General features: G+C 42.7%; 1 protein-coding gene across 5 annotated transcripts in view; it reads right to left on the bottom strand.

The window, feature by feature from the left end:
- Positions 1-139: 139 nt before the first annotated feature.
- LOC134150213 (lethal(3)malignant brain tumor-like protein 3) overlaps positions 140-12,153 on the bottom strand; it is a 51,315-nt gene continuing 39,301 nt past the window's right edge. For all 5 annotated transcript variants that reach the window (XM_062593915.1, XM_062593916.1, XM_062593913.1 and 2 more), the window contains 3 exons: positions 11,663-11,829; positions 7,758-7,820; positions 140-4,385 (listed from right to left, as the gene is read on the bottom strand). In XM_062593915.1, coding sequence (XP_062449899.1) covers positions 4,257-4,385; positions 7,758-7,820; positions 11,663-11,829 — 359 coding nt within the window. In that variant the 3' untranslated portion in view covers positions 140-4,256. The remainder of the gene's footprint in view (positions 4,386-7,757; positions 7,821-11,662; positions 11,830-12,153) is intronic.

Raw genomic sequence — 12,153 nt, 5'->3', positions numbered from 1 at the left:
AAAAAAAAAAAAACAAACCCAGGGACCTCTGCAGCGACCAGCTCGCTGCGGTCCCAGTGCCGCCGGGGCAGCGAGCCAGAAGAGCGTCCTTGCGAATGCGTGCCGGAGTCGGCCCGAAATACGGAAAGAACGAGGCAGGTTCAAACTTATATTAACTTTATTCACATTTCCAGAAGAAAGCATTGGTGGAGTGCAACATTGTGGCTACCGTCAAAAAGCTCACGTATTTGTTTGGTTTAAACCAGGCAAACATTTCAAACACTGAAACAAGACAGCGGACGCACACTCCCTGCCCCTGCACATGTTTCCAGTTCAAGTAATAGGAATTTCAAAAATAAGCTAGCTCATCACATGGCAGAGAGAACGTCAGAAACTTTAAAGCTCTCTGTGGTATAAGTCCCTAAGCAGGGCACGGAAGAAGCAGGCAGGAAATCTTCTACAGCTGAACTAGCTTATCCCCAGCTGATTTTTTTTTCTTTGGTTGTAAAATTTTTGCTATCAGTGCTGCCGAATGCTTCCGCCCCGCTTTAATGCTACTACAGGATTACAAGGCTGATCGTTCGCGATGGCACAGAAAAATTTTAGCAGGACTCTCTACTAAAGAGGAAAAAGAGAGAAAAAAAATGAGCATTTTGGCTTTCAAGAACACTCACAGGATTAAGACACATTTGAATTTGGAACTGAGACTTTTCGATTGCACCGCTTGGCCATGGGAAGTTTTCACAATCCTGCCTTGCTTTTAAGTAATATATTTGTTTTCTAAGCAACTGTTAGGTTCAGCTGAGCCCGCAGCTGGTGTATGCTGATATTTAGCTGATTATGAAAACCTCCTAAACCAAATGGCATTAACCAGTTTCAGCTTTGCACAATACACAGCCACAACTTCTGGCTTTCTGCTTCAAAGTTCGTGTTTCAAATCAGACAACAAGGCATTAAACAAACAAAGGCATGTGCAAACCCCTTCTGAGATACAGACCTTGAAAGGAAAAAAAGGCAAATTTTTGTAAAGTCTGGAGAGAAACAAGTCACCGAGCTGCAAGTAAAAGCGGGGCTCGCTGGTGCAAGCAAAAGGGCACCAGCACCCAACGAATTCCTAAGTCATGGGGAAAAGTCAGGGCTAAAACACAAGAGCTTTCTTCTTGTAAATATTAGGAAATTTTAAAACTGTCCAGTGAAGACATCGGAAATCTTCCTGCCCTTGCATTAAAGTTGCTTATTTTTACTAAAATATAGCTATATTTGGAAGAAGAGTTACTAACAGATCTGTGCACACTCTCGCTTCCTCTGCGAAGACAATTATCAGATTAGCAAAAAGGCACAAGAAGCAGATTCTTGGCTTTTTTCTATCCCTAAAAGGTTTCCTCCCTTCCTTCTTACTGAAAACACTGCCACTGCTCTAACTGAATAAACTCCAAGTACACATTTTTTTCTTTGATCCAGCTGGCTTGGAAGCCCCTAGGATTAAAGATCTCTCTGCTGTTTGAATAATTTCAGTGACTCGAATTTCACTTCTTGTTTCACCAATTCTATCTATATATAGTAAAAAGATGAAATAATATTGTTTTTTTTTTTTTTTTTTTTTTTTTTCTGGAGGCAACCTATGTCCCCAACTCAGTCTCCTAAAGCAAAGAGGTAAAAGAGAAAATTCAGCAGCACCTGCTTACTGGAAATGAGAGCAAAGTGAAACTGCCCTCAAACATCAGCCGCCAGCTGCCGAAGATCTCAAGGCCCCTCCACCTAGTGGGGTCTTATAGACGGGGAAACTAGAGCAAAGAAGGGCCAGGGGTTATTTAGCAAGTCAGCGGAGAGCTCGCAACAGAGCGGTCCAGCTACTGATCCTCTGCCCCCGCTGTCAGGAATCCACCCCGTTTTGCCTAGAAGGTGAATTGTCTCAGAGCCCAGGTCGTGCTGCTTGCAAATCCATGCTTTACGCAGACGCGGGATGCTCTGACAGGGATAAAGGAATGTGATTCTTTGGCAAATATCCCTGTTATCACATTAGAAATATATTTTAATAAATTAAATTCATATCTTGTCTAGTCTGCAATAAGTTACTAAACTCTCCTGCAGTCGCCTATGCAGTGAACTGTCTGTTATTTAGTATTTTGGATATTAAATACCCTACCACTCCTACATCTTCTCCGTGGAAGGCTTAAACTCCTTAACTTCTTATACAAAAATAGAAAGTATGGAGACAAACTGCTCCGTAAGTTAATCCAAGTCTGAATGGATTCAGCACTCTGATTCTGCTCTATTGACAATTTTAAGGAACTTATTACTTTAGGAAGGTCACAAGGACCTTCTCAGAAGCTGAAAGGTTGGACAAAGGACATGAAGCGATGAGGAAAAGAAGATGAAGCACGTTCCTTGCATCATCCCACCATCGCGTAGAGCGTATTCATTCTCTGTTTACTACAGCTGCTGGAGTAGCTGCAGGATCAGGTCCAAGGCAACAATGTTAGGGATAAAGATGCCAAGAACAGGAGGAAGTCTGAGGCATCTGTGGATGGATGGATCACACCTGCATCATGCAACGGCCTGAGAAATTCATGCAACCTGGGCTGGATTTGGACAGCACAGCCGTCTTTGGCAACACAGCAGCAGCATGCTCACAGCATGCAGAAGGGTTCACTTGTTCACACACAGACGTTTCACCTCGGCAACTTCATATAAAGCAGTGGAAAGGCATATCTAGCTAAGATGACTCCAGCTAAACCTCAGAACAGCCAAATATCTAGTCAGGAGAATGGCCAGAGACAGAGTCGCAACCTTGCGTGCTGCCAGGCTCAAAAGGAAACATTAAACAGAGCCCCCAAAGTGCTAACCACTTCCCCAGTGCTTCCAGGGTACGAGGACAACTCTGGGAGCAATGGGGCAGAAGTCCCTCTCTTGAGACAGCCCAGTCCAGGATGCATGCTCATAAAACCATGTTCTGAGGAGGAGGAAATACTAGCACTCTCCTACTGCCAGCAAAGTACACAGATTTCTACCTATATGCAGAGCAGCAGAGCCACAAGCATTGCTTCCTCTTGGATACAGATTAGGTCTCTTTGCAGAATCTGTACCTTGTTTTGCTGTCTGTTCAAACCCTGACACCCCTCTGGTCAGCCTTCCCCTCATGTTCTGCCCGACTCACCACTACAGATATGGAGGACCTGGGGCCCTGCTGCTAAAGCACACTGTCTCATCAGCAGAACAGATCAGAGTCTACTCAGAGGCCATAAAGGCCAAAGCACTAACTGTTCATAAGTTTCAAATTGTAGGAAATAAAAGAAAATTGTTTCTAGGACATCTGTTTGCATCTGTACACATATGCTGGCCATGGCTGGGTTTTCAACTTGGACTGTTCCTACCACCTGGCTGATGGCGAAGAGAGTCTGGATGAACCCAGCAAATTCTCAAGTGTGCTTCATCGTCGCATTTTGCCATAAGGTGTTTATGGTCTAGACAGCAATGGTCTGAAAGCACTGATGGGAGAGGCAGAGCTAGGAATATTTTTCTTTGCCTCTTGTAGGAGATAGGTTTATGTGAGATCTCTGCCTACCCCAAGCCCATCCAAGGACAGCACTCTCTCCTCCAACTGTCTGGTGGCATGAGTAAGAGTCTTACTTGTTAGCAGAAATAGCATAAGCCATTACTGATGAAAACCTTTGCCCGTGGTACCTAGTGCAAACAGTCCATTAGCCAAGAGTATTTGAATTAGTAAGATCAGCAGAAGAAAATGGAATTTAAAAACCAGTCTTGAAAAATGTCAGTTCTTGAATCACAGCTCTGAAGGATATAAGTGAGTTGCTCTGAAGTGCATATTTTCCCTATTTTCTCACTCCCCTTTCTGAGGGTTTTATACATACATATGTACATATACATATATTAAACATGCTGGTGATCATTCAGTCTTTCTTTCAGGCACTGTCATTGGACACAGTAGTTGTTTCACTCATAACATTTTCTCAGTATTGCAGCTCCACCAATGTTACCCTGGATTCCCCTTATAACTGGAGGTTTTTTCTAGATCTCAAAGAGATTGATATATCAAAACCAAATTCAACTACAAAATATAATAATCTCCTCTTCTTGGAAGTGAAGCTGCCCCGTATTTCAAATTGTGGCAGGATTTTTATGCCCTCAAAATAGTTTTAACAAGTTCTACTTAAAATATTTCCAAGTCCCAATCTGCCTGTTCGGCATGTTGTAATGCTCTCAGCTAAAGATCTGTTCCCTGTAAATCCTTCCTGGGCTCTGGCAAAGGGCTCTTCTCAGTGCTCTTCTGCAGACTTGATCATGAGGATGGCATTGTAGATTTTCAGGGCAGGACCCAGCTTGATACCAAGTATTTTAACTATGTCGGTCTGGTTCAGGAGTAGAAAGGCCACTCCGTCTATCTGCTAGAGGTTGGAAACAAAAAAAGATAAGAGATTATTATCTAGAAATGGGCAGGCTTCTTCTCACTTCCACTCTTTCCAATTAAACAATGTTCTTAGAACGGAGGAATAAAACTGAGCAAAAAAGCCTTGAGGACTGCAACCTTATATTTCTCTCCAGTTCCCACACTGGTATCAGCATGAGGTCCCAGGCACACTGCCCCTTCCAGTGGTCTCGGGCCTCTCCAAAAGCCAGCTCTCCCCAAACAGAGAAGCCAGAATATGGTCAAGGCTTATGGAGAAATCAGGAGGAGGACACTCAGTCATTAGACTTTATGTTCAGTATAAGAATAATTACTCTAAAATCCAACAATTGTCAAAAACCCTAGAGCTCCTTCACAATCTGTGGCCAGAAATTAGATCAGGAAATATGGAATGCAAGTCTTCAGCAGGCAGCTATCCCAGAAGTAATATAGGACACTGATCTACAATGATTAGAAATACAAAATCACTATTTCCTACTGCATTCATTACATGCTGTCATTGGAGATTTTTGGACTCCTGTTAAGCTGCTCAGGGTAAAATTTAAAGTTGAATGCCCTCTGTCCTGATGTTTTGGTCAGCTTTGCTAAAAACCTTACAGATGAGAAAAATTCCTGAGATGTGAATATCTGGCTGTTCTCAAATCTAATATTATGCCCACAAACAAGTCTCCATTTAAAAGAGAAACAGAAGGCTATTGCGAAACCATTTTCAATGGCGCTAAATGGGCTTGTTTAGCACAAGGTAAAAGCTATGCCCTGTTTAAAACAAGGCCTAGTAGAGACACATAAGCTGTCTGGACTTACACATACATGCTCATAATATATCAGCAAGGAGAACACTAATGATACTCCATGTAAGCAATCTAAAAACTACACTACCTTGTGAAAATATAGGATGTTCTAGGTACCAATGAGTGAAATCTTTTTTAAAAAAAGAAAAGATTAGAAACTTACTTGGGTTCCAAAAACGTCCGCAGTTACCCAAGAGATGACAAAGATGTAATTAATATAAATACCGAATGCTTCAGGGAAGAAGCCAAGGATTAATGGATACAGGCAAGGAATGTGCATCTCCTCGAGATACATTACTCCATTAACATCCATTTACAGCGACCAACAGCATCTCATCCTCCTCTTTGATGATCACCAGTTACAGTGGATGACATGGGACATCCATCCGATCCAGAAGAACAATTCTCCTACACTTGTAGTTTTCCCAACTAGAACCTCCTTGCATTTCAACAACCAGTACAAGTGGCTACTTTTAATTAACTTGGATAAACATATAATTAAAGCAAAGAGATGGGAGCCAGGAGATTTGATTTCCCCTTTTCTGCTCTAATCACACGGGAGACCATTAGCAAGCTACTTAACCTGCCGGTATCTACACTGGAAATGACAGCAACACTCCCAGTCCATAGATCACTTCACTGATTTGTGTTTGCAAGCTGCCCAGAGTCTGCATTGCTGCACCAGACATGCTAAAAATACCTTGAAATAAACGGATCGCTGCTTCAATTAGAGTCAAGAGTAGAAGAAAACTGGTGGAAAACAGTCCTAGGTTTCAAAATGCTTTTGAGTCTAATGTTACTGTGCTTCACTTTCACTGTGTTGCCTCTAAGATGCCTTATTTTAAGCAGACCTACCCTAGACACAAATGCAATACACTGCCCACGGATTATTATGCGTTTCTTTGCTCCATCCTATTTGAGTGGTTTTTAAAATTCTGCGCACAATTTGTTCTCTTCATTCCTAATGTAAGCAGCAACTTAGCCATCTCCCCCGCCGCCAAGAGAAGTCTGCAAGGGATTTATTTATCCTAAACAGAGAGCACTCAAAGGCCTGATTACCACTAATGCACAATTCTGGTGGAGTTCAGCAGTGCTGCCACTCACACACAAATTCTGGCCAAAGCCAAACTGCTAAAAGGGTTTTAATTTCAAACTGGCAATTTAGCTTGAGCACAAACCTGAAAAAAACCCAAGCCCTCTTGCCTGGCAAAGAGAACAATACTCTGAGGCTGTGAAAAGTAAGATACTAAAATAGGGCATGGCTACACCTCTCTCTAAAATAGAAAACAGCCACTGGAACTGTGATTAAGACCATTTAAATTATGACTGCAAGAAAATAATAAATTGTGAATGGTCATAGTAGAAGACTTGCTAGTTATATCTCACTTACCAAGCCCTAATCTCTGAATACATCTTCACTAGAAATGAGGATGCATCTTTTACACTCAGCTATACTGACAGACTGGTTCATCTGGACAAATTCCATTACTCCCACTGTGTTCAAATAAACCAGATCCTACTGTATTTTTACTTTGCAAATAGTATTTTTGCAAGCCTCAATTTCTTTTGCTTTTTTTTAGTATTATTTTTTCTAGTAAGTGAAAGCAAAATACAGATACATAAATCCTGTAACATCACTCTTGCCTGATTCATCATGAAAGGAAGCCAGCTCCAGGGAGCAGTCATCTATTAAACTCTGCCCTTTCCAGTCGCTGCAATGTACTGTTCTGCTTTAGTGCTGAGAGTGTGCTAAATGCCTCCCACAGCACCGAAAAGGGGCAGCCCTCGTGCTCTCACATCCAAAGCAGACAGTGCAGCGATGACCTAGAAGGGGAAACGTGTCTGTGGAAGTCAATCAGAAGCTCATAAAAGATCTCCAAATCACACCTGAAAGGTTGCTGGAAGCCAAAGCACTCAGTAGAGCCATGTAAACAAAAAAGTGTGTGAAACAAGATGAGGACCATATCCTGAACTAGCTGTAGTTTCTGTGAAATCATGTGGAGTGCATCACCAACAGAGACTCCTGTCCGGTGAGTCCAGCTCAGGAAGCAGCAGATGACAGAGCTACCAGACACCACTTTTGACAGACGCTCTGATTTCAACAAGTGCTTGTTCAAGGAACTGCTCCTCCACTGCACTCACCTACCTCAGATCATGGGAGCAGCCAATGATTCCTAAGAAACTCTGCTTTTGCCAGCCTCACCAAGAGAAGCAGGCATATGTTCCTGTTGGAGGGAGCAGATGAGCCCTCATTGCACCGTTCCAACAGGACATCTTTACAACGGTGCCAAAGCCACTACACAATAGTCCAAGACAGGATGTTAAGCATAAGCTAAGTGACTGGAACTGCAGGGGAAATTTAAAGCAGCAGAATGCAATTAACCACGCTGAAATTTAGCTTGATACTGAAGCAGCCTCCTAAATGCCAGAGGCTCTTTAATGACAAGTCTGAGCACGTCTAAGCCATCAGCACTGTAACTCTGGAATAACAAGGGTCCAAAAGCACCTAGCTGTCGGACCCTCCAGTGTCACAGCACTGGATCTGGGCAGACTCAACTTACCTCTTCCCTGAACACGGTTGCTTGTTCTTTGCAGCCAGGTAAACGCTGGACAAAGCTTGCCACCTGTGATTAAATGTGGGAAAAGAGAAACATGGACAATCAAAATGGGACATTATCAACTAAAAAGATCTTATTCTGGTATGTGAGTTCTATATGCAAGAATTTTTAATATTTTAACTCTCATATTAATGAAGGAAACGCATGAAAAACATTACTGTGTTGTCCCACCACACCCCTGCAAAGTATCTTCTTGGTTACCAATAATGCTTTCTGCACTGTCACTTAACTGATTCTCTTTCTGCAAGTGTCCAGTTTCTCTGTTGCTCAAAAGGGTCCTTACAAAATATCATCATCATTTTTACAGATTAAAGCCTGTATAAGACTATACTATTTTAAACTCATTGACATAGTTCATCTCCTGTGTGGTTTTGTCAGAAAGCAAAATCAAAAAGAAGGATTTACACAACTTCACATGACATCCATTTTTGAGACAGGATTGAAAACCGGACTACAAATATACAGATGACATTAAGTGCTTGGAAGGAAAGGAGTTTTGCTTTTCTTTAATCTGCAGTGGTTTGATGGATGGGATCCATGGAATCAACAGGATTAAAAAAATATAAGTGAACTTGACATTTAATATCAGGGAAAAACATTTCTAAGGGGGGATCTGTTCCCATTTGGAATAATCGCCCCAGAGATGCACGCAAGAAACCCATGGATTATATTGTATAAATGATGTAAGGAGCATTCCTGAACTCAGCGGAGTATAACTTAATATGTATTGTCTTTCCCATCTGCAGCCCCACTGGTTCACAAAAGATTTGTATCCAAGGCATAAGAAGATCAAACATCTCATGCTAATTGGATGTGCCCCTGCAGGAACAGCTCTATTTTGTGAGGCATATTCGTCTGAGTTATTACTGATGTGACATTGCTCCCACGAATACGAAGAGACAAACAGTTGAGAAGGGTCACTGTCAGATACTAGTTTCCCTTTAACTCCTGACTGTCGGAGTCTCTCCTAAATCATTTCAACGTGTCTGCGGCTGACCCCTTCCCCCACTTCAGACTACGCAGGAATGCAACTATCAAAGCGCCCTCCGGTTTTGATCTATCCTGGCAGAAGCTGATTTTTGGTGAAGAGCTCCAATTCCTGCTGTCTCTGTTATGCAACCTGAAGGCTGAGTGTCTCTCCCACTGGGTATGATGCTTCACCATTATTTGGTGCTAGCAAAGAGGGCTCTGTTTTTAGGGCAACCCCCTAAAATCAATCACTTCATCATTCAGTGATTCCAAATTTTGTAATGCAGATGTGCAAACTCCTATTACTAGCGAATAACAAAATACTGTTTTCTCCAAATTTCCTTTTGAAACCTATACCACAGAACTAAAACACAAACCTTTCTGCTGGGTCAGGTATCTTCCAGAACTTAACAGTCTGACCTTTGAGGGCAAAGTGAGAAAACTCTCTAGGGTTGACAGTATTTAGAGGCTGGTAGAGGTCTTGGGGGAGTAATATACGTTTGCATTGTGCCCGTATCCTTCCCGGACAACTGCTGCCAGCCACTGGGAGCAACAGGCTTTTGATCTGTCCCCACAAATCAGTACAGTATCGCTATATGTGGTTGGTAAACTTTGAAGGTAGTTTGACACAACATCCCTTTAATATTGAACTATAGCAGAACTGACAGTGCCTGATGAAAATACACAGATAGGAGCTGGCATTAACTTGGATTTAGTAATCTACAAGCAATTAACACCAGAATAGTTCCCCCTGCAATGCATTAGCATCTCATGCAGGATTAACTAATGAACAATTCAACTCCGTCACCTATCAACGTTCTTCTGTGGTTCAATATCCTTCACTGACTGTGCTTTCACAACAGGAAGCTTACAATAAATAACACGGCTGCATTAAAATAACTACTCTTGTTGATTGTTCAGCATTACCAAGAGTCTCTTAGCTTGAGGGCCTTTAAATACTGCTGTGGCTCTGCCAGTTCAGCTCTTCTCAACCAACAGAGAATTAAAGAAAGATTTTTTTTTTACCCTTACTGTGGGTTTTCTAAAATAAAAACAGTTCTTCATCTGAAAGCAAAGGAGAATTTTACACTCCCATTGCTCTTGTTTCAGACCAGCAGAATGGCCTCCTTTGTGCCAGAGTGCAACCCATAAGCAAATATTTGCCCTGTAGGAAGATTTTAGGAACCCAAGCATCAGCAGATCAGATCTACTTTGGACTCCCTAAAACACAGAAAGTTCTGCTTGCTTTCATCTTTGCAGACCTGCAGCTACGATTCATTGCACATGCTGATCTTGCAAGTACTCGTACAGAGGCCAAATTGATTTCTACGGGAATTTGCGATGAGCATAATTTGCAAAATCAGATCCGCTTTATTGAAATTCAAGACAAAACGTGTAATGCCTTTAGCCGGTCCACTGCGACGCTGCAACTCATCTTTTTAATATGCCATTCAATCTCACTGGTAGTGAGAGTGAATCTGCACCACAGATCACAGCTCAGAGAAATCTAGGTTTTGAACCGCTGTGCCCAGAGTGCTTTCATTCACTCAATGCAGTCTCTACTTACACTTATCTGTTACCTAACTAATATCCCAGTTAAATCTACCCGGTAGATGCTTTAAAGGTCAACTGCAAAGGACAAATTTTATTTGGCTTGTATCCTGACTCTGCTCTTCCATGAAACAACCTCCATGTTTTATCCAAAAGAAAGATATTCTGCTTGTTTTTATGTCAGAGGATTAACTGCTCCTGCCCTCACTGATTTACTATAAGACCTTTTAGAAAAATCTGTGCAAGCTTTGAGAAAGGATATGAACAGCCAATCTCTCACAGAGAGATTTTTTTTCCTCCATATGTTTGCTACAAATTCAATTCAAACACATTTTCATTAAAATACAAAACAAGACAAAAAAGGATTGAGTTTTAAACAGCCAAACTAATTGCTCTATTCCCTTCACAACTGCTCTGGTTCCTGTCTCCTGTGATACTGCAGTCCCACTAGACTCAAAGCAGTCCTCCAGCATGAAGAGCGAAGTCAAGATTGGATTTATCTCATATAAGAGGTACTTAAAGAAAATGCACTTTCTAAAAGTCTCTGAAGACCCTTGATACTTCATTAAAAAATGGCACCTTTTTCCTGCTTTGCAGATTAGCTACTTCCTTGCAAATGCGACATTACAGCATATTTCTCCTGAATTAAATGGTCTACAATTAAGTGCCAGGATCCAAACTGTCACTGCCTCCTGAGCTGAGGTACAAATATTATTTACGCCCAAGGCACCGAGGCAGAAACATCTACTCAGCACACAAAAGATCCTAGCTTTGTCGCATGCCACCTAATTACAGGAGACATGTCAAGAGCTAGGACTGCCGAAACACATCCCCAGCTGCACAGCTACCTCTGCCAGAAACCAGGTCAGGCGGTGGGCAGTTTTGTTACAGGGGAAACAGGCGGGGAGCCGAAGGAGGAGGGGGCATGCACAGTGCAGTCTGGAAGCATCTGCAATGTTAAAGTGAATCAGCAGCCAAATGACAGAAGAGGGGGAGGGAGATCAGAGAGAAGGTGCAAAATCTGCTGCCAGAATAGTGTTTCAGGCCTGAGGACTCCAAGATCAAGGAGTAAATAAATAAACACAAAAAGAATCCTATTCAGGGAAATACTCCATGGACACCAGTGGGTTAATATGGATCTTTCCCCTCCCTTTTTAAGGGGACTTGGGTATAACTTGTGAGTCAGTAATTTATTGCATATGCCATGGCTGTAAAGTAAACGGAAAGGCATTGCCTGGAAAGGGAAAGAGGATAGAGATGTCTTCCAAGCAGCTCTAGGAGTGCCTAGCTTTCCCTCAGGCCCTGAGAGCGCAGAGAGGGGGACTCACCTCTTCCACTGTCCATTTGGCCACCTGCTTGGCTGTGAGGCCCGAGACCTCGGGCAAGAGCTTGCAGTGCTGCGCCCAGCAGAGGTTGAGGCGGTGGCTTGGGTTAGAGGACAGCGCAGGCATGAAGATGGACTGGTGGAGGGCCTGCTGGAGATCGAAATCAGAGTCTGGAAAAGGAAAGGAGACAAGTCAGAGCAAGTTTCGAGAGCAATCACAACAAAGCAGGGGGCAGGGTAACACTCTGGAGGGAAAAGCGAGGCAGGGCAGGCAAATACAGCCACGCACTGCCATTACATGGCACACCACGATTCGGGGCCTTCTCTCCACCCTCCCGAAGCAGGGGAAGGAATAAAATAAAAGCGTGGGAAAGTCAAAATCATCAGGCTGGAGGCTTTATCGGTAGCTTCTTCAAGGCAAAATGATGTGATGCTGCTAACACAGAAAATGTTTGCAGCGTTTTATTGACAAGGTGGAGGAGTTCTGGTAACTGC

This window comes from Rhea pennata, chromosome 23, assembly GCF_028389875.1.
Source record: "Rhea pennata isolate bPtePen1 chromosome 23, bPtePen1.pri, whole genome shotgun sequence".
In the NCBI taxonomy this organism is placed as follows: Eukaryota; Metazoa; Chordata; class Aves; order Rheiformes; family Rheidae; genus Rhea; species Rhea pennata.
The sequence above is the reverse complement of the archived record's forward strand: the minus strand, read 5'-3'. Positions and strand labels throughout refer to the sequence as shown.